Source organism: Carassius auratus, unplaced genomic scaffold (genome assembly GCF_003368295.1).
Source record: "Carassius auratus strain Wakin unplaced genomic scaffold, ASM336829v1 scaf_tig00027652, whole genome shotgun sequence".
NCBI lineage: Eukaryota > Metazoa > Chordata > Actinopteri > Cypriniformes > Cyprinidae > Carassius > Carassius auratus.
In genome coordinates this window covers 44682-68784 of record NW_020525612.1, presented here as the reverse complement: position 1 = coordinate 68784, position 24103 = coordinate 44682, and the positions used below count along the sequence as shown (strand labels likewise).

Below are 24103 nucleotides of genomic sequence, written 5' to 3'. Positions count from 1 at the left end.
TCACTGCTATTTTTCCTCTATCCTAAGAGCATTCAAATATTCATAAAACAGAAAGCTTCAACTGCAAAATGAGGTGGAAAAAGTTGCTCAACAAGGGGCCTCAGCACACAAGCAGCTTTGTCATAACTACAGCACAAATTCAAAATGTTGAGTATGACATGACTGTGTACTCATACTTGCATCCACCAGGGGGAGGCAAATTCTTTGTTAGAGCCTATTGGGTTTATACAAAGAGCAATATTTTTATCTTCAGTTTTTTTTGAAAATATGTTCATGTACCTTGTTTGGTTGTAATGTTGTTGAAATAAAGGCAAAAAAAAAAAAAAAATATATATATATATATATATTTTTTTATCTTCAGTAATTAAAACGACCATAAGCCTCATTCCTGAATGAAAGACATGAAAAGGTCAAACTCAAAGAAAAGTATTGGGATATAATTTATTTATCTTTAAAATAGAGATGTCCGTTCCATTTACCATGTCTACCACTTTGAACAGACATTACCTAGCACTAAGTCTGCATATTTTACATTAGGAAAGCATACAGCCAAGTTATCTTTTACAAACCTAGTGATCATTATTATTTTTTTAAGACAAAGAAAGACCATGTTAATACACACAAACAAACAAACAAACAGTTTTCAGGGGTGGAAGCTGGTTTTTTCCAGATGGTTGGCAATCCTGTCATAGTATACAATGGTTTTCACAGGTAGTTTGCCAATGTCTAGACATAATGCAGCCTGATTCATGAGGAACCCAGATAATTCTACCTCCATCAGCATCAACATGAAATAGACACCCAACCCAAGTCTGACAAACACGGAGCGATTTAATTCAAACAGAGCCTGCATACTAACATCTTGGTTCAGCTCATTTAATGAATGTAGTAGCACCAGTGATTAAAGTTAGTGTGTCATCTAAACATTTCTATCATGTCAACTTCCTGAATCTAAGGCAACGTAATTATGGCTCTAACTGTTAAAACATAATAGATATTTAAGTAAAGAGCACTTGTAAAGATGTACCTGTGTAAACACTAAACAGAATATATATTGAAAAATACATTTCTAATTGCTATAGAAATCTGTTTTAGAACGGGAATGCAAGGAGGAATACGAAGAACACACACACACCTCACCACAGTGAACAAGTCTTCATCTTAATACCCAGCATAGGCACAAAGTGGCTATTTCAGCGGCAAACACCTGAAGAGACCATAACATACATACTGAAAACAGATCCAGGGTGAAAACAAAAGGCATGAATGAAGGTTACACTACATATTAATTACAGAAAACAAGATGTGATATGTAACAGACCTGATGGTGAAGGTAAGTCCAATTTTGCCACTGAATTTCTGAGTTAAATAGTATGGTTGTATTAGTTTGATTATATTAAATATCAATTAAAATGTGGGGCTTATGGAAAGGAAGTACATTTCCGATGAACATGAGATGGCAAAAATAAACAGGAGGAGGATTATGGTGTTAGTTACAAACCTTAAAATTATAAATTATGCATCAGCATTAGTTTAAGTATGCATGGTAATGACAGTGCAAGCACGTATGCTTCACAAATGTTTGCACTTAAGCCTAAAAAAACTAATTTGCACACTTTTCTCCACACATACTACCGTTCACTCACACTCCTTTCGAATTCTAGCTAAGAAGCTCCTTCCAGCGTGAATTTGCTTGTATCTGAGACATAAGGCTCTCTCCATTGTAGCGGTAGCTCTGATCTCCCAATCTCATCCACCACAACAGTACCAAATAACTTCACCCACATTTAACTCAGTGTTGTATTAAATCTCCCAGTTTTTCTGCTACAGCACAAAACTGGATCCACTGGAAAAACAAATAGCATCTTTGGCTGCAGGTCCGAAAAAAACCTGAAGAGCAAAAATGGTTGTTTCTTCCCCCCCTAAAAAACTCGGCACAGTTCGGTCTCAGTCTGATTGCATAGGCTTTACTGTTGTGTTAAAGCAGCTTTTTTCAGATATGAAATTAAATTTTAAGATATCAAAGTGGTTGAACCGACATATTAGCATGAACTTGACAACTCAAATTAAAACATCAAATCGTAGCTCTTCATATCGGTCTAGATGGCCAACAGAACACCTTTTCTTGAACTTTGATATCTTCATTGTGTATGGGGGCCCCTGAGGTCCGTGTGAATTATTTTTACTTGATCTAAGGCTACTGAGAAGGTCAGAACGGGAACAGCATGACTCCATAACCAGCCATGACTGATCAAATACAAAAGTAGTCTAAAGTGCAAACTGAAGATCCTGTTGCAGATGCCGCTTTGATTGCAGAAAAGTCTTGTTAATTTTACACTTGACAAGACTCCATCTTGGCGTACAATATTTTATAACATGCAGCTTGAAGGATCTACAAAAGGCTTGAATGAATGACCAGTGTACATATCATTTTTTTCTCCATAGACAGTAATGTTTCATGATCACTGCATAATGAAGCCTGGCTGGGGTGCCATGCGTGGGGGGGGTCTCTGGGGCAAAGGTGGGGCGTATTGCTGCATGTACATGCTGGGGTATCCCTGGTTAAGAGTGGGTGGCATGTTTCCCACTCTAGGGGGAATAGGGGGGTATGGAGTAGTGGGAGTGAATGGAGAGGCCGCAGCGAATGGAGATGTAGGAGGGTAGGAGACGGCTGCGGTGGGCAGAGCAGGAGGAGTTTGGGTGACTTTAACAGGTGGAAGAGGAGGAGCCCGCCGGGGCATCTGCATGGGAGAACCATTGACCTCTCTATGGAGAGCGGCTGGCCTGGAGGGAAGGTCCTGAGTACAAGAGGGCTGAGGTGCAGCTGGAGCCATGTGGTGTCCCTTCAGCACCATTTCCTCAAGCTTCTCTATCTTGACTCTCCGCATGTGAGCCAGCTTCCTCTTACTCTGATACTCATCGATGAAGGTGTCGAGGGGGGTCACGCCATCAAGGAGCGAATCAGCCATGTTCTGATTTGAAAAAGAGAGAAATAATAGCATGATCATTGACTAATGAGTCCATCAGATGATGAACAATCCCAAGCAGATATATAATGCAACTTTTTAAAGGCGGTTTAAGCTGCGTGGTTATGGATGTACCTCAGTTTCTTCCTCGATTTTGGCACCTTCTGCTTGAAGGAGTGCGAGGAGTGTGTCCAAGGAAGTGTTTCCAGATCGGTCATCTGTGAGGGAAAAAAAGGAAAGCAGAATGTGTTATAATTAAGATGTTTGAAAAATTGTGACAGTAAAATACTGCCATCCAATTGAAGTAGTAAAGGATGGTGCTGGCAAAGCCAAGGTCATGGTTTCAGTTCCCAAATAATTCAACGCAAGTCGCTTTAGATAAAATGGTCTGCCAAATGCACTACTGTACATGTAAATAATATAAAATCTGATACTGAAATGATAATGTAGGAATTTAGAAAATTTGCCGGAAAAGTTAATGAAACATGTTAGGGGTAAAGAAAAACAGCACCTTTTGGCTTTAGCCATTGTGCAACATCAAAGGCAGCAATATAAATCTGCCAACTTGGTGTGCTTGCCTTCAGTAAACTTGCTAAGGCAACAACAGGGTGTGTTTCACCATTGAGTTCAGGAGCCATGGCTTCAGATTTCACAGTACAACTGGACACGCCTGTCAGAAATTCTCAGAGGTCAACAGACATTTGCGTCAGAAATGTATTTAATGTATTAATATGCTTAAATTACACAACAGCAATTCATGATCAAGAGATGAGGAAAATTAATTTGAGAAAAAAAAAAGATTTGAAATCAGAAACCAATGTTGCATACATATAATGGAATACATAAATAAATACAATTTAATTGTTATTTTGATTAAATAATAGATTAAAGCTGTCGGACATCTCAAACGGCATTTTGACGGCTTGGAATATGCCATTCCATATCAGTCTAGCGCTCTTCACTGATTTACATCTATTTACATTTATTTTCCTGGCACAGGAATGTTTTGCTGTTGTTGTATTAGACCGTCTATAATTCTAAATGTCGTCCAACCACTTAACAGGCTGCTCTTGCCATGTTTATCACATTATTAATAACTACAACACTCAACTCTGAGTAATGCTGTGTTTCTTTACTAGTCAAATAAAAACTGTCATTTACCAATGTCTTTTTGCTGTCCTCTTTTGAATGACAGGCTATGATTGACTCATTGCTTTTTCTGAAAAAGTCTAATATACTGCTAATTCACCGCAATTCATAATATTATTATTATTATTAATATTTAGCCTAGCCTCTTTTCAGCACTGCTTCAAACATTACAATATTCATAACTTTTGTTAACTCTACAGTAAGTAAAGCCACTTAGCCAGGTAATAAGTCTTCGCCAACTTGTTTTGTTTGCACATATAATACAATATAATCAGTCACAGTCAGACATCAACTGTACAAATCAGCATACTTTGACTACAGATATACATGCTTCAACAACAAACCGAGACTGACCTAAAAACGGTTCCTCTTATGAGACAAATCGAAATGGAGCAGGAAAGAAAGGAGGGGCAGGGCCTTTTAAACAAAGGTTTGTGTTTAATACACTAACCCAATCACTAATATGCTATTAATGCGGGATAAAGTAACAATGCATTAAACTCCGGATGAAACAAGTTGTGACATTTGGGCTCATTAGAGACAGAAAGATGTGGCCGCCTGAATGACATCTGTTTTTCCAAGTTAACAAGTGCCCACTTCATTAATTTTTAACTTACCTTATGTAAAGTGTAGAGCAAATAAAACTTCTGCCCAGAATAAAACCATTTTTGTGTAGAATGACTCATCAATTTTGCCCATTCTTGACTTCCATTCCCAATCAGCCTTTGGGTGCAGTGCACATACACATACTACCATACTACAAATGAACACAATATGCAAATTTTCATTTACATTCGAAATACCCAAATGACCCATTTTATTTGCCTAAAGAAACATTACACAACAAAGCACAATGCTTGAAATACTGTAACCCAAAATACATTGCTTGCATTTCATTGCAAACATCCTGCCGATCATGAGACTGCTATCGGTCTACAGCCAGCTCAGCTTACTTTGTGCTTTATGCAAGTGTGTGACAGAGCAGACAAAGAGAGAAAATACTGAATGTCTGTGTTCGTGTTTGTGTGTGGGCATACTCCTTCCCCCTCTCCAAGACATTGCTCAGGGCACAAAGCCACACTGTTACTGTTGAGATCAGCTCCACAGCAGCATCAGAATGGGCCGTCATGCTGAAACACCCCCAGGGAGCTGCTCTGTTGTTATGGCTCAGCTTTGGGAATGGGGGTGGCGGTGGGTTAATGCACACACAGGACCCTCACCACACAATTTAGCCTGAAGACTAGGGCTTTTGTTTATCTGGGTCAAGTGAATGACTGACTGGCCAGCCTGTCCAGATGCACTAGCACTGCTGCTTTGGCTGCTACTGCTGCTCAGATCCAGTAAATCCTTATCTGGGACAGATAACCACCCCAGCCTGGGAAAGTGGGTAACCTACATTTCACCTAAGCCACTATTATTCTTTTCAGCTCATCGGGTTTATTTCCTCTATACAAAAACAGGAACTATACCTCAAGGTGGTGGTGGTGGGGTGGTGGGGATTGGGGGCTCTGATGTGAAGGGCTGGAAGTGAAAAGTGAAACATGCATGTAAACAAAAGAAAGTTTCACATGAAAACTCATCATAATAGGGATGCACGGAAATGAAATTCTTGGCCAAACAATATGAAACACTGGGAACAAAGGCCGAATACTAAACACGCATTTTCCCCCATGTAGGCCTATTTTTGCCCACCCCTCCCCCCATTGCATAAATTAAATGGCCAAAATGTGCTTTTTACTGTTTTGTCCTGCTTCTCAAATAAAACATATTTTTTAAAACATATTTACTTAACACTGAACATTTTTTTTTATATTCTAGCTGACATTATGCCAACAAAGCACAATTTAACTTAATAAAAGCATAGTTTTAACTTAAAATAATATTTTCTGGACATTTTGAATCAGTCATGCATTTTTTACTGTACAAATAAAGGCAGCCTTGCTGAGCAGAAGAGACTGCTTTTAAAAGATTAGAATATAGACCTGGGCGAAAAATTGATTGAAAGAATTAATTCGTATTTTTTGTTACAGGCTATTTAAAAAATAAGTAAATCAAGTTTTTGTGTAATGGCGCATTTTTGGCTCCCCGTAGCTTCCGTAGCGTTAGTTTCACATGGCAGTATGGCAAGCAACAACAACAACATCATAGCACACATGAAACAGCAAGCGACAACATGGCTACCGGTGAGAGTTGGAAGTTTGTTCCCAAGAAAGGAATAAAATCATCTGTTGTTTGGAACTGGTATGGGTTTGCTGCGACAGACGTGGAGCAAGAGACCCCACGCTGCCTAAAGCCCATCGCAATCAAAAGCAGCAGGCACCAGCCGAATATGGAAATGGGGGTTACATTTGTCTTGCTTTTGATTAGGGCTGCTCCGATCACGATCGGCCGATCGTTAATGCGCATCTCGTCAGTAAAGCCGGTTTTCTGATCAGCGGTAAATTCCCTCAGGTGCGGGATTTCACATCGAGCAGCTGTTACTACAAGGAGCCATAACTGAGAAGATGCACAAATCCACTTCATTTTCAGCGTTTATTTGCGCATCTCCTCAGTTAACAAACAGCTCTGTGTAGTAACAGCTGCTCGATGTGAAATCACGCACCTGATGGAATTAACCGCTGATTAGAGAACCGGCTTTACTGACGAGATGCGCATTAACGATCGGATCAGCCCTACTTTTGATTAAATAAAAGCAAAATTTGTTTTAAGTTGTCTGCTGTTTGTACTTATTGCTTTCCTTAAGTAGGGGGGAAAAAAAATCGGAAAAAAATCGGAAATCGAATTAAAAAAAATAAAATCGGAGATTTTATTTTTAGGCCATATCGCCCAGCCCTATTAGAATATATTATAGATCCCAATTTGAAGTGTTATAATGAATGCATTAATAGAGCTGTTGTAGGGTAATTACTGTTATCATTATTATGTTTTTTTTAATTATTTTACAGAACAGTAAAATTACAATACTATCATTTATGAATGTTGATGGAGCTGTTGCTTTTTCTCAGCTTTTATTTTGGCAGAAACCCGCCAAAATAGGAAGGAAGATCTCAGTGCTTCTTTTTGTTGACAACAACATGCAAATTTATAAATGATTTTCATTACGAATTTGGGAAAATGTTTGTCGCACGTATCACATTGTCATATGCCTTTAAAAATAAAAAATAAAATGTTTTGGACTTTGAACCCTGGCGCCGTGAGCTTGTGCAGCACTGTCAGAAACATGCCAACATGTTTGCTGCATTAGTGCGTGCCTCTATTTGATTGCGTTAGTCATTTTTCTGTACATAATATTTGGCCTCTTTATTTATTCGGTCGAATAATTTAGGTTGCCGAACATTCTAAATCTTAGGGGTGTCGCAATATACCAGTATTGGTTATAACTGTGATATTCAAAGCAACAATTATCGATATTGTGTTAATTAAGTGTGTGACGATATACTGACATTAGCAATAACCGCAATATTTCAAATGAACAGTTCTCTTATGATAACACCACATGTAAATACTCCATCACCGGTACCTGGTTGAGCTCCCAGGTGGCAGAATTGTGCCTCAACGCTGACACCTGTCACACAAGAAGACGACAGCGCTTGCAGCTACTCCGAGGAGAGCAGTGTTGGTCAGAGTAGGTTGCCATTATTTTACTAGACATATAATGGGAAACGTTATAACCTGTTTACAGCAGTTTTCTGTGTCCATATACTTAACCACCATCATTCCAGTTCAGAAGGAGCCATCTCCATCCTGCTTCAATGACTATCGTCCTGTTGCACTTACTCCCACCCTCATGAAGTGCTTGAATGGCTAGTCATGCACCACATCAAGTCTGACCGGATGACACAACTGTGGTGGGTCTCATTAGCAACAAAGATGAGACAAACTACAGGAGCAAGGTGAGCCGCCTGGTTGGGTGGTGTAGGGACAACAATCTCTCTCTGAACGTAGAAAAGATGAAGGAGATTGTTGTTGACTTCAGGAGAGCGCACACTCAGCACGCTTCTCTGACCATCAACGGTGCGACTGTGCAGAAAGATGAACAGCAGCAAGTTCCTGGGTGTTCACATCACAGAGGACCTCTCCTGGACCGACAACACCTTAGCACTGGCTAAAGGCGGGTGTACACGGTGCGATTTTTGCTGTCGTACGAGTTTGCATGTGTTTTTTTTTCAATCGTGTGGAAATCGCGTATTCTCGTATGGTCGTGTCTCGTATCATTTGCAATGAATTACGAGCCGAGCAGAGTGGCTTATGAGCACTTCCCGACCTCCCGATCATTTTTAAACATGTCTAAAAAGTTTGTGAGTTATCGATTTGAATTCGTGCCATTTGTGCTATTGAACGAGCCGATTTGTTGATTTATCTGACGTTGACCAATCATGAACTAGGAAAACCACAGAAGAAAAGAACGAAGACGGCAGCGCCACGGCGAATGTGGACAAACATCGCTGTATGTTTCTAGCAACGTGTTCAAATGCCTTTTTAGTTCTCTCTCGCTCTCGCTCTCACACACGCATATGCAGTTTACAGAGACTCTCCATATACATAACGGTATTCTATACTGTATATCCCCATACACTACCTCTATCCATCACGGAAAATGCATGTCTAAAATTTATATTAAACACTGTATAGTATTTTTTAAAGCCATTTGGTTTACGAGGGCACAGGAATTGTCTTCACATACCATGTTTACATTGTAATACCTATTTCAGATATTTATAAACCATATACAAGAACACACACACACACACACACACACACAGGGTAACCAAACGTCCCGGTTTCCTATTGCTGAAAAAACCTGTACGTGTAGGAAACAGTCACGGCTCGTATCAATATTTAATATGCAGTTATGAGAGAGGGAGAGCAGTTATATTAGGCGCGTTCCACTTGAAGCAGCGCTGCACAGAATGATCACCTGTATGACATCAAAGTACCGCAAGAGCGATTCGAATGCATTGGACATGTGTCCTCTCTTAGCGCTCTCGCGGTAATTTAATGTCATACCTTCTGTGTGTGCAGCGGTGCTTCAAGTCGAACGCGTCTATCAACTTTGTGCGATTGCTTCTGGAATTCGCAGGTTGTAAAATTGTGTCGTATATCATCTCGTCCGTACGATTTTCAGATAAACTCACTCGTGCCGTGTGCGTGGACATACTATCTTCCGACCATCCGAATTCGCACCGTGTACGCCCGCCTTAAGAAATCACAGCAGCGTTTTTACTTCCTCCGCAAACTGAGGAGAGCCAGAGCCCCACCCCCCATCATGTACACCTTCTACAGAGGCACCATCGAGAGCATCATGTCAAGCTGCATCATTGTGTGGTATGGCGCCTGCAACGCGTCCTGCCGGAAGACTCTGCAACACATAGTGAGAGCAGCTGAGAAGATCATTGGTGTCTCTCTCCCCTCCCTCCAGCACATTTACGGAACCTGTTTCACTCGCAAAGCCCTCTGCATCGCAGGTGATCCCACCCACCCGTCACACAGTTTCTTCAGCCTGCTGCCATCAGGGAGGAGACTGCGGAATCTCCAGGCCAGGACCAGCAGACTGAAGGACAGCTTCATCCACCAGGCTGTCAGGAAGCTGAACTCCCTGATGAACTTCCCCCTCCTTCCCCTCCCCTCTTTTGCCCCAGGCACCACTGAACTATGAAAACTTCAAAAAAAAAAAAAAAAAAAGAGCGACCACATTGCTACATTAAACTCTATAAAATGTTAAGTTGATCGCAGTGCCATGCACTTAAAGGGGGGGTGAAATGCTCGTTTTCACTCAATATCCTGTTAATCTTGAGTACCTATAGAGTAGTACTGCATCCTTCATAACTCCAAAAAGTCTTTATTTTTATTATATTTATAAGAGAAAGATAGTCTGTACCGATTTTTCCCGGAAAAACACGAGCGCCTAGAGGCGTGACGTGTGGGCGGAGCTAAAGAATCACGAGCGCCAGTAGGCTTTTGCATTGAGAGCGTTTGGAAGCTGTGACACAGATCCAGAGGCTGAAATTTAACAAGAGCAGCATCAGCAAAGGCGTCTCTATGTGGTATGTACTGAAACTGTATATATTTGCTTAGCGGTTTTGGTAAATGACTAAGTTCCACTTTGTGTTTTTTTTTTTTTTTTTTAAGCTGTACATGTGGAAAGTGCAGTCTGATGACAACATCGCATGTTGTTTACTTGATGTGCTTACGCGCTGATAGCTAACAACACAGAGATATTTGAAGCAGTTTTACTCACCGCATGCGGTTCCAACACACGATCGTGACCCTTTTTCGTTGGGACTGCATTATCCTTAAGAAATAAACGATGTGCAATCCGAAATGCAAGGAACAAACAAAAATTCCGCTCCATCTAACGTCACACAGAGCCATACTTTAAAAAAACTTTCTGAAACTTGTGACAAACCGGAAGAGGTTTTTTTGGAACAAAAATACTCCTTCAAACGTACAACTTAATTTTTGAAACTTTGTCCATGTTTAGCATGGGAATCAAACTCTTTAAAAGTGTAAAAAAACTCAGTATGCATGAAATAGCATTTCACCCCCCCTTAATGCCCCATCTGCGTTCATTCTTCAGTAAGGTTCATTAGTTAACATATATAAATAACATAAATATAATGAATAATCTTAGTTCATGTTAATTTCAACATTTACTTATGCATTTTTTAAATCACAAGTTGCCTTTGTAAACATTAGTGCACTGTAAACTAACATGAACAATGAATGACTCAATTTGTATTAACATTAATAAAGATGAATAAATTGTGTAATAAACGTATGGTTCATTTTTCATTCATGTTAGTTAATACATTAATGTTAACAAATGACATCTTATTGTAAAGCTTTACCATTAATATTTATTCATCATACTGTTGAACTTGAAAGAATTTTCTCTCTTGTTATTTCATAGGAGCTTCAAAGAAGACAGAGAAAGCCAGAGTCTTGTGCCCTGCGTTTATCAGTATCCTTATGTTTGTTGGGTGAAAAAGAAAAACTCAAACAAAGTAAAAAAATCATTTGACTTGTATATTCCCCCCACCCCCCAAGGTTTCTATAGATATCACGATAAATCTAATATCATGGCAGCCCTACTAAATATAAATACATTCTTTAGCCTTTTTACAATATTTCATATACATCTTGATATTTATGTTTTTATAATTAAAATATTGAGTATGGGTGATTTTTAACTGCATACATGAATTATAATTTAAGAAAGAATGCTTTTGAATTATTTCCATGTATATTTCAAAATAACAATAAATATTAACGAACATTTACTTTATAAGAAATATTTTACTGAAACTTCATGAAATATATGCTATCTTTCGAAAGTAAGGCAGCAATAATATATATATTAAATGCTTTTGAAAAAAGTATTGTTTACCAATAACAAATTTAAGTGATCAAAATACAGTAATATCGTTAAATATTAATACAAATGAAAAAATAAATTCAATTACAAATATTTTTTTAATCAATATTATGCATTCTTTCTGAATAAAATATTTTTTTTTAAATGTACTGATGCCGCACTTGAACAGAAGTGTACTGCAAAACTAGTCCCAAAACCTAAAATGGCACAAAAGCTCATTTAAAAATAAATAAATAATGACATCACATTTTAAACAATACACAATGAATCATCAATTTATAACCCAAGTCCTGTTCACGTGTGTTAGTCCGCTGTTTGGAATCAGCTTCCAAGTAACCACTGCGTCATCAGTGAGTAATCAGCGACAGCATTTTATTCATGATCAGCACACACACAGTGTAGAGGAGCATTGAGAGACACGGAATACCATTCCCTGTTCATTTAAAGTCACAGATCCTTCTCAGCTGTGACAGTCATCTGCTACCATTTAGTTCTGCCCGCTGTTTCCATGAGGAAAAGACATACAGGGGAAGTGGTGCATACAGTAGTGCACAAAGCCTAAGAATTTGTGAAAATTACAAGTAAAACCTGAAAAACAGGCCCTTCAGGGGGTTATCTTATAGCTGGAAAAGATGACTAAGTTCATATGTTCACATGCCACAGCAATATAAACAAGTAGAGGGACGCTTCACACAGTTTTCACTTGTAGCTTTTCAAAATTACATATTGTAGAAATAGTTCCAGGTCCATAAAGGACATAACCTCAATATACAAAACAAGTTTGTAATTGTAAGATACATATGATACACAGAAAGGCTACATGTTACATTTTATTCCCAGTATTTTACCTAGAGTAGACTTTCGCAGCTGATACGCCTCAAACTGTTCCTGTAGGCTCCGGTACCGACCGGTCAGTTCATTCTTTTGGTGGTCAAGTCTGGGCTGCAGTTTAAGGTTCTGCTCAGCCAGAAGACGGTTACTAGCCAGGGTCATCTCCTTGTTCTGCTGTAGTCCTTTAATCTGAGAAAACACAAGGAACATGTTAACTCCGTAAACAATGAGTACATATACATTTCAACATATACTACCAATAAAAAGTTTTGAATCAGTAAGATGTTTTTTTTTCAGCAAGGACATATTGATAAAAGTTACAGTAAATACTTTTACATTGTTACAAAAATATATATATTTCAAATACATGCTGTTCTTTCGAATGTTATATTCATCAAAGAATCCTGAAAAAAAAAAAGATCACCGCTTCTACAAAAATATTAAGTTTCAACATTGTTACAAAAGCTTTCTATATCAAATAAATGCTGTTGTTTTGCACTTTTTATACATCAAAGAATCTTGAAAAAAAATTATACTATCTTAGTTTCTAAAACAATACATAATACAATAATAAAAGAAGTTTGTTGAGCAGCAGATCAGTATATTAGAATAGTTTCTGGATGATCACGTGACACTTTAACATCACAGAAATAAATGACACTTAAAAAAATCTAATAGATAACAGTTATTTTACATATTAATAAAATTTCAAAATATTTCTGATTTCACTGTATTTTTTGTTTAAATAAATGCAGTTATGATGAACATGTGAAAGAAAAAGAAAAGTTGCAGAATCACTACAATATCTGTCACAAGAGTAAAGCTTCGTACACACCGGGACATTAAATTAAAATTAAAATGTATGCATTTAGGAGACGCTTTTATCCAAAGCGACTAACAGTGCAATCAGGCTATCAATTTTTACATATCATGTGTTCCCTGGGAATTTTTTTTAGTTCATACCCAAGCAATTTTTGCAGAGTGAACGTGCAAACTCACTCCCTGACATTAGATGGATCTTAATGAAAAACAGAAATACCCCAGTACACATCGATCGAATCCTATTTGATCTGCAATTCCTCTCTATAACAACTCCCTCTTATCGAGATTTTTGTAGTCGCTTTCACGTTTGTCATAAAGCCCTTTGTGTTCAAACACAAATGAGATCAGCAGATCTTATTTATTTTTTTATGCGTTTTGTGCATCGGTGTGTCACTCACATTGGTGCAATTTGTTTAGTCACAAGGCATTAAATGTCGGCGATAATCATGCTTGATATATGCCCCAGTGTGAACAAGCCTTAAATGTTTTCGCATGACAGTTTTTAAAATGTCCCACAGTGTCATGTTGCAGCTGCTTAACTGTCAGGTACATTTCTAAGCTTGAACAACATGGTATGAGGGCAGTGTAAAGTTAAAGTTAAACATATAACCCATGTACATTACTTTCATAATTACTAAAGGGCAGCATATATGTGTGTGGGGGGCTCCAAAACTGAGCCTTTCAAATGCCAAAGTAACAAGGTTATGTAAATGATCATTGACCATTTCTGGTCTTGTACCCAATATAATTACAAAAGTTAAAAGCATGCAATCAAAAAACACCACAAAACCAAAAAGAGGCAGAAACTTTAACACCACACTCATATGTAATCATTTAAATGTAAAACAAGCATTAATAGGGAGTTGGTCCTCCCTTTGCTGCTATAAAAACTCCCACTCGCTGGTAGATGTTCCAGTAGATGTTTAAACAAAGTTGGAGGGATTTTCTCCCACTCAGACACAATAGAGAAGAGAAGTCAGGCGGCGATATGGTCGATGGGATGATCTGGTTCACAGTTCAATTCATCCCGAAGGTGTTCAGTTAGAGGCATGGAGATCTTTCAGGTAGTTTCAGTCATAGTCGCCTATTTGGTAGGGATTAGGGTTGGGCCAATAGACGTTGCCATCGTCCATCGCCAGTGGCTGATAGACATCACGAAGTTGCGCTATGATTTGTGTCACTCAGCACGTCATAAATAGAACACAGCAGTTTACTGTAAGGGATTTGTGCTGTCATGATGTGCCGCATCCAGTGTAGAGACTATCACTGATTATAATCAAACTGATTTGAATCAGCTATCCTTTGATATATAGGTCACCCCACCTTAAGCCTATCCTTGTACTGGACGATCACAATGTACTTAACCGCTGCAACAGAGGCACAACATTACAGTCCCAATGGTAATGGGTTCCAGCCGTACACAACACAGAGAAACACATCACAAAAACTGTCTTCAGGAAGCACATCCCATTTCCAAGAACCTCATAAAAAAAAAAAAAACACAATACATTGCAACATGCCACTTCTAGTGACGCACAACCCTGTGACTGCCATGATGAGGAACATTTAACAGTATTTAACTGTCCAGACTCCTCCCTTTCAAACAGGTACACTTCTGCAGTTTCTGTTTACAGATCATGTGTCAGCGCATAGCAGGACGATGTGAGAGCTTACACATGAATCTCAAATACCTCATACATGCACATAGCCTTCTAAAACACATGTTGACCAGTGTACGAGTCCGCAACTATTGTTTTTATGTGGCAAATAATTACAGTCTATATGAAATGTTACTGTATATGGCTTCTGGGGCACCATGCCACCAAAAAAACATTTCTTTTAGTCACCAATTTCAGTGAAAGCCAAGTTTTAAGAATGCATATGTTTGAGAAAGATGATTATTTAAACGGCAACAGATAAGCAGTTTTAAAAAAATCCTCTTGTATAACTTTTTTTTTTTGCCTTGGTAAATAAAAATCACCTGCTGCCAGATTAAACATGCTCTTCTGACACATACTGATACAAGGTTAACATCTTTCCATGAATTTGGAGGTCAAATCAACTCAGAACTGTGAACAAGAGCAGAGTATTATTTATTTGACATTATGCAAACGCAACTGAGCGGTACTGATATTGTGTGCATTGGCAAATCTCAGTTTGTGGTCTCATGAGATGTGAATGCATTTATGGTCATGCATCGGCAATTATAATTCATATGAAACTTTAATAAAAAACATTTTTTAAAAATCAAATGGCCAAAAATAATCTGTCAAAGTTCTGTTTTAATAAAAAAAAATAGTACACAAATATACTGAAATACAAAAAAAAAAAAATACGTTTCTTTTAAATGTAAAATGTATTATGGAAACTATCAATAAATGTTTACTGTAAGCATTACTAGTGCTTGGCATTAAAATGTGCATAAAAAGACTCATGCTCTGATTCCCAGGGTTTCATCCTACACATGTCAAAAGAGATGTTTTCACAAGTGACAAAAAAGTGAAGCTCTACAAAAAATACATCACTAATAAAAAATAGAAAATACAACGTCCAACGTGTTACTTTCTACAAAACATGATCACGAGAAAATGACTTGCTTCACTGATGGGTGAAATACAAACAAAACAAATTCTATAGAGGAAATGAATATTCCCAAGTCATGGGCAATATTTTACACGGTCGGTTAACGAATGACATCACTTAACGTTAGTCATTCCGCGACGTCATAAAACAAACCAAACTGGCACGCAGAAACGTTTAAGACAATTCCCCCAAAAAAGTCAATTACCTCGTAATGGTAAAACAAACTATTTTAAAGAATAAAAATAAACACGGCCTACGTTCCCTCTGTATAAAATGGTGCTGTTTCAAATACACATTAACTCGACACGGTAACTTCGCCACTCTCTTCACGAGTAAAAGAAACTTACCTCTTCCGAGTCGTCGATAAATTTGTTGAGTTTTTCGTCATCTTCGAGCAGTTCGTTTAACTGAGTTAAGGTATAAGATCTCAACTTATTCTCAAAGGCAGCCATGTCTGGCACCGCGTTATCTGTCACACTTTGAAATGTGTCTGTAGATCGCGGTCTGACCAGGAAAAGCGAGTAACCCCAGAGTGCAGTCTGGACGATGATGGGGCGGGGCGACACATCGGGGCGGGGCGACACGTGTCGGGGAGGAAATTCACCGATAAGGGTCTGTCTGCAGACTGCAAGACGGGGGCGTAACTTGAAGTAGGAGGCGTAACTTGAAGTTGTTCAAATCACACAGAACCACGCGAGACCTCAAAACGAGATTTTGTCGGGATGCGTTCGAAACCGCATACCCTTTAATTAGGCACTTAATTTCAATAAGTACTAACTTAAGGAGCGCTAAAAGAGTTTATACTCTACAGCCTAAATGCGTATGTACGAAGTATGAATCCAAATTGTATATCATCATCCGCTATGTTGATCATGTGACCTACAAAGTTTTAACAAGCACAAAAACGTAAAAGATATAAGTGACAGGTTTAATTATTGTATTTGTAATTATCTTGATAATGAAGAACGTTGCAGAAACGGCTGCCTTTTTATTTTGTGATTGTAGTATAGCCAATACTGTTGATTTTTTTATATATATATATATTTAACTCCACTAATGTGATCAAGTGTTATCCTTAAAACATTTGTTTTTTATTAGAAAACCCAAAATCGTTATCTCTTGAATATTTTTTAAATAATTTTACGTGAAAAACGTTATAGCATCTCATACTATGAACACATATTTTTTTTATTTACTGTTTTATGGCATTATGATTGTTTATTGTCAGATACAACCTCTTACCATGATCTTTTATGTAATAATTTGGCAATAATAATAAAAAAGTGGGTCAGGTGCACAAACACCTCACAGCGACTGGAATATCTGCACAAAGTGTACTTCAATCAGCTGCTTGAAGATCTCATCTTTGGAGAAGACTGTTGATTTGATACTCTAAAAATGTAAGTATTACTACTCGAAAATTAACATTACCCCATAATGAATTGCATCTTTTGCCCACCCCAACATTTACCATGCAATAATAACGATAAATGCCAACCAATAATTATATAATTTTTTTTCTTAAAATTTAATTTTAGTAAAAGAAGCCAAATGTATTTTCTTTTGTGACACAGCTATACATGAATATATACACTAGTTAAATAAATGCAGTCGATGTGAATACATCCATTTTCAGTCAAGCAATTAATAGATTAATGGATCAAATATTTATATTTTATTTACTGACAACCAAAAATATGTCTAAATGATTAAAATAATGTATAAAAGTTAGCATCACAATAAAGTTTAGTTTAGATGTATGTTATGTCCCTGTACAGCCCAGAGGGCAAGGAACTCGACCGGAAGTTGAAGTCGGGTGGGGGCTGCCATCTTTTAGCAGAACTTCACTTGCGTTAGCATTCCCATTGACTCCCATTCATTTTGGCGTCACTTTGACAGTGAAAAACTTTAGATCTGAGGCGTTTAAAGACTCTGTTTGTCCATTATTTATTTCTAAAGATACACGACAATGTATAAAGGGCTCCATTACCTTCTATGTTACATTATGGCCCCGTATAAACAGTTTTTGTAAAAAAAATAGGCTAACGATTGCGTCATAACCACTTGACTCTCTGTCGCATTACCATACAGACAGGAGGAGAAGCTCGCAGGCAATTAACTTAATATGGCGTACTGGCGTTACATTTTAAAATACTATACAAAATAATTAATCAGATTACTTACTCCTGCTCACTCATGACAAAGAACTCCCCGCTCAAGCTCGCCGTCTCTGCAAGATTAACGATGGCAGTTTGCACGCACAGCCACTAGAACATGTACATCTGGCAGACAGGTTGCTGACATCGTCAAGCTTCGTTTGAGTCTGTGCGTCAGAAACGGACGTGCTAAAAAACACTGAAAATGGGCTTCATTTGTCTCAATTGAGTTCCAATGGGGTCGCTGTGTCCATTTCTTTTACTGTCTATGGCTGAGAGCCATATTTTAAAGAGAGTATTTTAAAATGTAACGCTAGTACGCCATATTAAGTTAATTGCCTGCGAGCTTCTCCTCCTGTCTGTACGGTAATGCGACAGAGAGCCGAGTGGTTATGACGCAATCGTTAGCCTATTTTTTACAAAAACTGTTTATACGGGGCCATAATGTAACATAGAAGGTAATGGAGCCCTTTATACATTGTCGTGTATCTTTAGAAATAAATAATGGACAAACGGAGTCTTTAAACGCCTCAGATGTAAAGTTATTCGCTGTCAAAGTGACGCCAAAATGAATGGGAGTCAATGGGAATGCTAATGCAAGTGAAGTTCTGCTAAAAGATGGCAGCCCCCACCCGACTTCAACTTCCGGTCGAGTTCCTTGCCCCTTGCTCTCAGCCCGCCCTCTGTTCGTTGATTGGCCCGGCTGTTTCCAGACCGGTGGCAAACAGAAAGCTCTGACGCTGTATCAGACTGAGTACAGAAGCAAAATGAAATTGAGCGGAAGTAGGAAGTCTGACGTAGTCAGGCTAACAGGGAAGAGACCGGCATGGTGATCTTCTGGGCTTTTGTTTACACAGGATTTTGTTCCAAGGCCTGTTTTTTTTTTTTGTGGCATGAAACACATTTGTGTGTTAAGTTCATTGAAGGGAAATAGAGAATGGACTGAGATCAACTGGTTTTGATGTATTAATTGATGTCATTTAAAGTTAAACTTTGCAGTGTATAATGTTTTAATAAAAAAGCTATGGAAAACACGTGCATGACAACAGGTTTCAGTCATTTACATCAGTCTATCATTCTTTAAGGTTTCTCATATTTGATGATAACATCATTTGCTATGCATTGCTCATAATGGATTCTTAATTTAGTTGTGACAGGATTGTGAGGATTAATGAGGTTCCCTCTCGAGGCGGTAACTCAACATTACGTCAGCTAAGACGTATATGGGAACTCTTCCCTTCTCCACTTTCACTGAAATCTTATTGGCTAACGCCAGCTGGGGACAGCTGGCCAATTGACGCGAAGCATGCAAATACTGGAGGGTTAGCGGGCAGTATAAAATGCATGGGCGCGAAAATTACGTCAGAATCTCTTTCTTCACGCTAGAAGTCTTATCTAAGTCATTGTGGAAGTTGCAATAGAGGACTACTCACCCTGTTTTTCCTCTCCGCATCCGATGGCTGCTAATGCTAGATTCGGACCTTCACCAGTTCTGTGTGATCTGCCAATGGGTTTCTCACACGGACCACACGTGCGCCCACTGTGCCGAGCTGCCAGTGCGCGCCCTCAGAGCCAGAGTGGCTCGGAAAATGGCGGGAATGAGGCCCACTGCCGCCAGCGAGCCGCTGGTGGGCCCTCCCCCGCCCGAAGGCGTGGTGGACGATAAGCTTCCGCCCTGCGAACTTCGTCCTCTTCGGAGCTGGTGAGGAAAACGACTCCATGTCGCTTTCGACATCGGAAAAGGTTTGGAAAAAAGACCGCCCCGACCAAGAGGGCCCTGCAGACCTCCAGGAGGAGCTCATCAGGGTCATCGGAAAGGCCGTCACGGAGCTGGGTCTCACTTACAACGCACCTGACGAGCCTGTGAAAGGTAACTGGACTCGTGGCTCCTCCAGTCGAGCTGCTACCAGACGGCATTGAGGCGTGCAAGAGCTCGTGGTGAAGTCGTGGGCTGCACCCCAATCGGCGCGCACCCACTCTGCTACGCAGGCCATGTTCACGCACGAGGATGGGGCGGAAACCCTCCCCCTGTCGAGGAGACCGTTACCGCACCTGTGCCCGTCTCCCTCTGCATTAGGTTCGGACCACAGCCTGCCTTCCAAGCCGTGCAGTTCACGGCCCTTAGATGAACAAAGCCTATACTTCTGAGGGAAGACCGCTTCTGTTCTTCATGCCAGGGCAATACTCAAGGTGTTTCAGGCAGACGGCGGCACAGTAGCGCTGACGTCATCAAGGATCTGCGCGCGGCAACTGATCTCACGCTGGTGGCTACTAGCGCTCTGCTCAGCCGTTTCATGGGGCTCATGGTCGTCCTTACAGGCACCTATGGCTTACCCTAGCTGTCCTGAAAGACGTGGACCGTAGGACACCCCTAAACGTTCCAGTTGCTCCCTCCGGCCTCATTGATGACGTCATGGAGCTTTTCTCAGAGACGCAGAAAGCGCGCCAAGGCAATGAGCCACGTGATGCCCGGTCTCTCACTCCAGTCTTCTTCTGCAAGGTTATTATGCACCTCGCCAGGCTCTGAAACCAGCTAAAATAGACCGCAGTGGCACCCCGCTCTGAACCGGATGCTCGTTTCGGCCGAAACCAGCAATGGTAAGAGGCTGGGAGGAAACGTCAGGGTCAGTTGAGGACACCGCGCCGCGAGAGACCCAGCGCGCCATCGAGCCGTCTCCCTGACGGTAAAAGAGTGAGTGCGCGGGAGGCCCCGCCCCCCAGCGACCATTGCTATGTGTGTTTAAATGCCGTTTGTGGGAGTTCCACAATAGAAGCATGTACACAATCAACAAAAGAGCTTTCTCCTCTTACACTCAACACTGTGTCACTCGCCCTGTCTCATAGCAGCGCTGAGCCACAACCCATGATTATTCTAATGGCCTCGCGAGAGTGCCAATGTAACCCCTCTCACCCGGGTCCTCTCTGACGCTCCTCGCACTCGCTCCGAGCGGGGCTCGAACCCGGGTCTTCCGGCATGGGAGGCGGACGCACTAACAAGGAGGCTAAATGGCTACAGCAACTAGCGTCTGTCGCTAGTGCGTCTCTTGAGATCGGGGAGTGAGGTTTACCTGCACAGCACTACTCGCTGGCCTCCGTTACACTCACCCTCCTAAACCTCACTCCCATCCGGGTCACGGCACCAATGTAACCCCTCTCACCCAGGTCCTCTCTGATGCTCCTCGCACTCGCTCCAAGCGGGGCTCAAACCCGGGTCTTCCGGCATGGGAGACGGACGCACTAACAAGGAGGCTAAATGGCTACTTCATGAGTTTTTGGTGAACGATATTGAATTGGTTTCGGGCCTGGCGACTGTAATGTCACTCTCCGGCCAAGACATTTACATTACATTACATTTAATCATTTAGCAGACGCTTTTATCCAAAGCGACTTACAAATGAGAACAATAGAAGCAGTCAGGTCAACAAAAGAACAACAACAGAATACAAGTGCCATGACAAGTCTCAGTTAGTCTAGTATAGAACGCATAGCCAGGTGTATATAAATTTGTTGTTTTTTTTTTTTTGTTTTTTTTATTAAATGAAAAAGACAAGAAAAGGAAAAGTACTGGTGTTAGTAGGTTAAGTGCAGGCGAAAAAGATGAGTCTTTAGATGTTTCTTGAAAATGAGTAAAGACTCAGCTGTACGAATTGAGATTGGGAGGTCATTCCACCAGCTGGGCACAGTCCAGGAAAAGGTCCGTGAGAGTGATTTTGAATTTCTTTGGGATGGCACCACAAGGCTTTGTAACTTGCAGAGCGCAAACTTCTGGAGGGCACATAGGATTTAACCAGTGAGTTTAGGTAAGTTGGTGCCGTGCCAGTGGTCGTCTTGTAGGCAAGCATCAGTACCTTGAATTTGATGCGAGCAGCTACTGGTAGCCAGGGTAACCTGATGAGGAGAGGAGTAACATGAGCTTTTTTTGGCTCATTGAAGACAACCCTCGCTGCTGCATTCTAGATCATTTGCAGAGGCTTGACAGTACATGCAGGAAGGCCCGTCAGGAGAGCATTACAATAGTCCAAGACCGGGTTTCGTTCCGAAGTCACTCAATACACCGTTTTGTTTCCCGCCCCCCTTATCTGTTGAGCTTTTAGCCTCGCGTGACGCTGATGCTCAGAGCGCCGGGACCCTGTTAGGGTTTTACGGATGTATATGAATCGCTCGGCCGCCTTTCGTCAGTCGGACCAGCTGTTCGTGTGCTTGGTGGATGTAATAAGGGACGTGCTGTTTCTAAACAGAGACTTTCTCACTGGATCGTGGACGCTATCGAATGCCAGGGGAAGGATTATCCCCTCAATATCAGAGCTCATTCTGCGAGGTCAATATAAATGCTTCCTGATGGGCCTGGTTTAGAGGTATGTCTGTCCAGTTTTTATGTTTTGCTGCTGGCTGGTCTTCCCAGAACACAATCGCCAGGTTTTACAAGCTGGATGTACCCTCTGTAGCGTCACATATACTTTCGGTGAGTTAAGTTTTATTCATTCTGTTATAACCAGCTATACAGTAGTTACCATGGCTGCTAACTCTGTGTTATGGATTATATGGTTTATGCAGTAGTCACCGCAAACGCCGTCGACTCTGTTTAACTCACATGCTTGAGTGCTTATTGCTTTGTGTCTGCCCTGGCTAGTGCAGATTTGGATATATTGCTTGAAATTATGCAAATTTTGTTAGGCTCGAAGCAGATGTCTCATTGGTCTAGTTCCGCCTATCAAATGCAAGCACTCTTAGCGACACGGCCATTGGCTAGAACTGTACTGCTTATGTGAGGGGGTGATTGACTCCGTTCAGGGCTTCTCTTCACTGCTCTCACGGCGGGATTTTATACAGTTCCCATATACGTCTTAGCTGACGTAATGTTGAGTTACCGCCTCGAGAGGGAACGTCTCCGGTTACTATCGTAACCTCGGTTCCCTGAAAGGCGGGAACGAGACATTACGTTAGCCGCCGTGGACGGTCGCTGTTTGATCAGCTGTGCTAGCGTTCAGTCGTGATTTTGACGTAATTTTCGCGCCCATGCATTTTATACTGCCCGCTGACCCGCCAGTATTTGCATGCTTCGCGTCAATTGGCCAGCTGTCCCCAGCTGGCGTTAGCCAATAAGATTTCAGTGAAAGTGGAGAAGGGAAGAGTTCCCATATACATCTTAGCTGACGTAATGTCTCGTTCCCGCCTCTCAGGGAACCGAGGTTACGATAGTAACCGGAGACGTTTTCAGTAGTGCAGTTCAGAAAACAAATAACAGAAAGTAACAAGTGTTTTTGGGCAAGTTCTTTAGAACCTGCATAGTTCCTTCCTTGCAAAAAGTAACCATGGATTTAGTAAAAATATTTGTTGGCATATTAATTACTGTGAGCTGTAATTATAAAAACACTTTTTTACTACAGTTTTACTATAGTTACTGTAGCAGAACCATTGTAAATTTTCGTAGGGGCCAAGGGAATGTTCAGAATATTATTGGTGACGTTCAGAGACTGGTGACAATTTGTTACACACACGACGCGCACACACACACACACACACATATACATATACATATATGTATGTATATATAATTTGAATATATAAATCAAGGTACTCCATGACTATCTACATAACCATACTTCGCATAATATTGCCGTGTCATTTTCAAACCAGCGAGTAATGCCGAGGTAGCGTCTACACTACAGCCATTGAGGGAGTAGACCATTTATTTCTATTCTGTTCGTCGTAATCCAAAACTCTTTGTATTTATACGGGATGTTGTGGAAATGCAACAATAAATGCAAAAACACAACATTTATATTCACTTTTTAATTTATATTAAAAGTTTATTCATCTGAGTGTCTACTTCCGCATTCCAATCCTGCTAATAGCGTCATAATTCTCTATACCAATAAGTTGTAAAATCGTCACTCATCTGTACACCAATAAGCTCATTTTAATCATAAACCAATAACCGCTGAGGTGGGCGGGGCGACACGTGTCGCTCCGCCCCAACGTGTCGCCCCGCCCCATCGTCCAGACTGCACTCTGGGATACTTGGGAAAAGCTCCTATTTTCAGCCCGGAAGACGACAGGAGGAGATCTGTGACGTCAACCAGGACATCACTAAGGGCTTTTTCATTTGATGTTCACGAACTTTCTCCAAAAGGATAATTACATGTTCTTTCAAATTATGAAATCATACAGGTCTGTATCACACTGCATAAAAGAGATAAAATACTTTTTTTTTAAATAAA

The 24103-nt window shown here is 40.4% G+C and overlaps 1 protein-coding gene across 1 annotated transcript; it reads right to left on the bottom strand.

Annotated features, from left to right (window-relative positions):
• Positions 1 to 419: 419 nt before the first annotated feature.
• Positions 420 to 16282, bottom strand: LOC113079332 (vacuolar protein sorting-associated protein 37B-like). Its single transcript, XM_026251583.1, has 4 exons — positions 16074 to 16282; positions 12339 to 12510; positions 3102 to 3184; positions 420 to 2972 (listed from the first exon to the last, which is right to left on the bottom strand). The coding sequence occupies exons 1-4, from the start codon at positions 16176 to 16178 to the stop codon at positions 2463 to 2465; spliced, it is 870 nt and encodes a 289-aa protein (XP_026107368.1). The 5' UTR covers positions 16179 to 16282; the 3' UTR covers positions 420 to 2462.
• Between the last annotated feature and the right edge of the window lie 7821 nt (positions 16283 to 24103).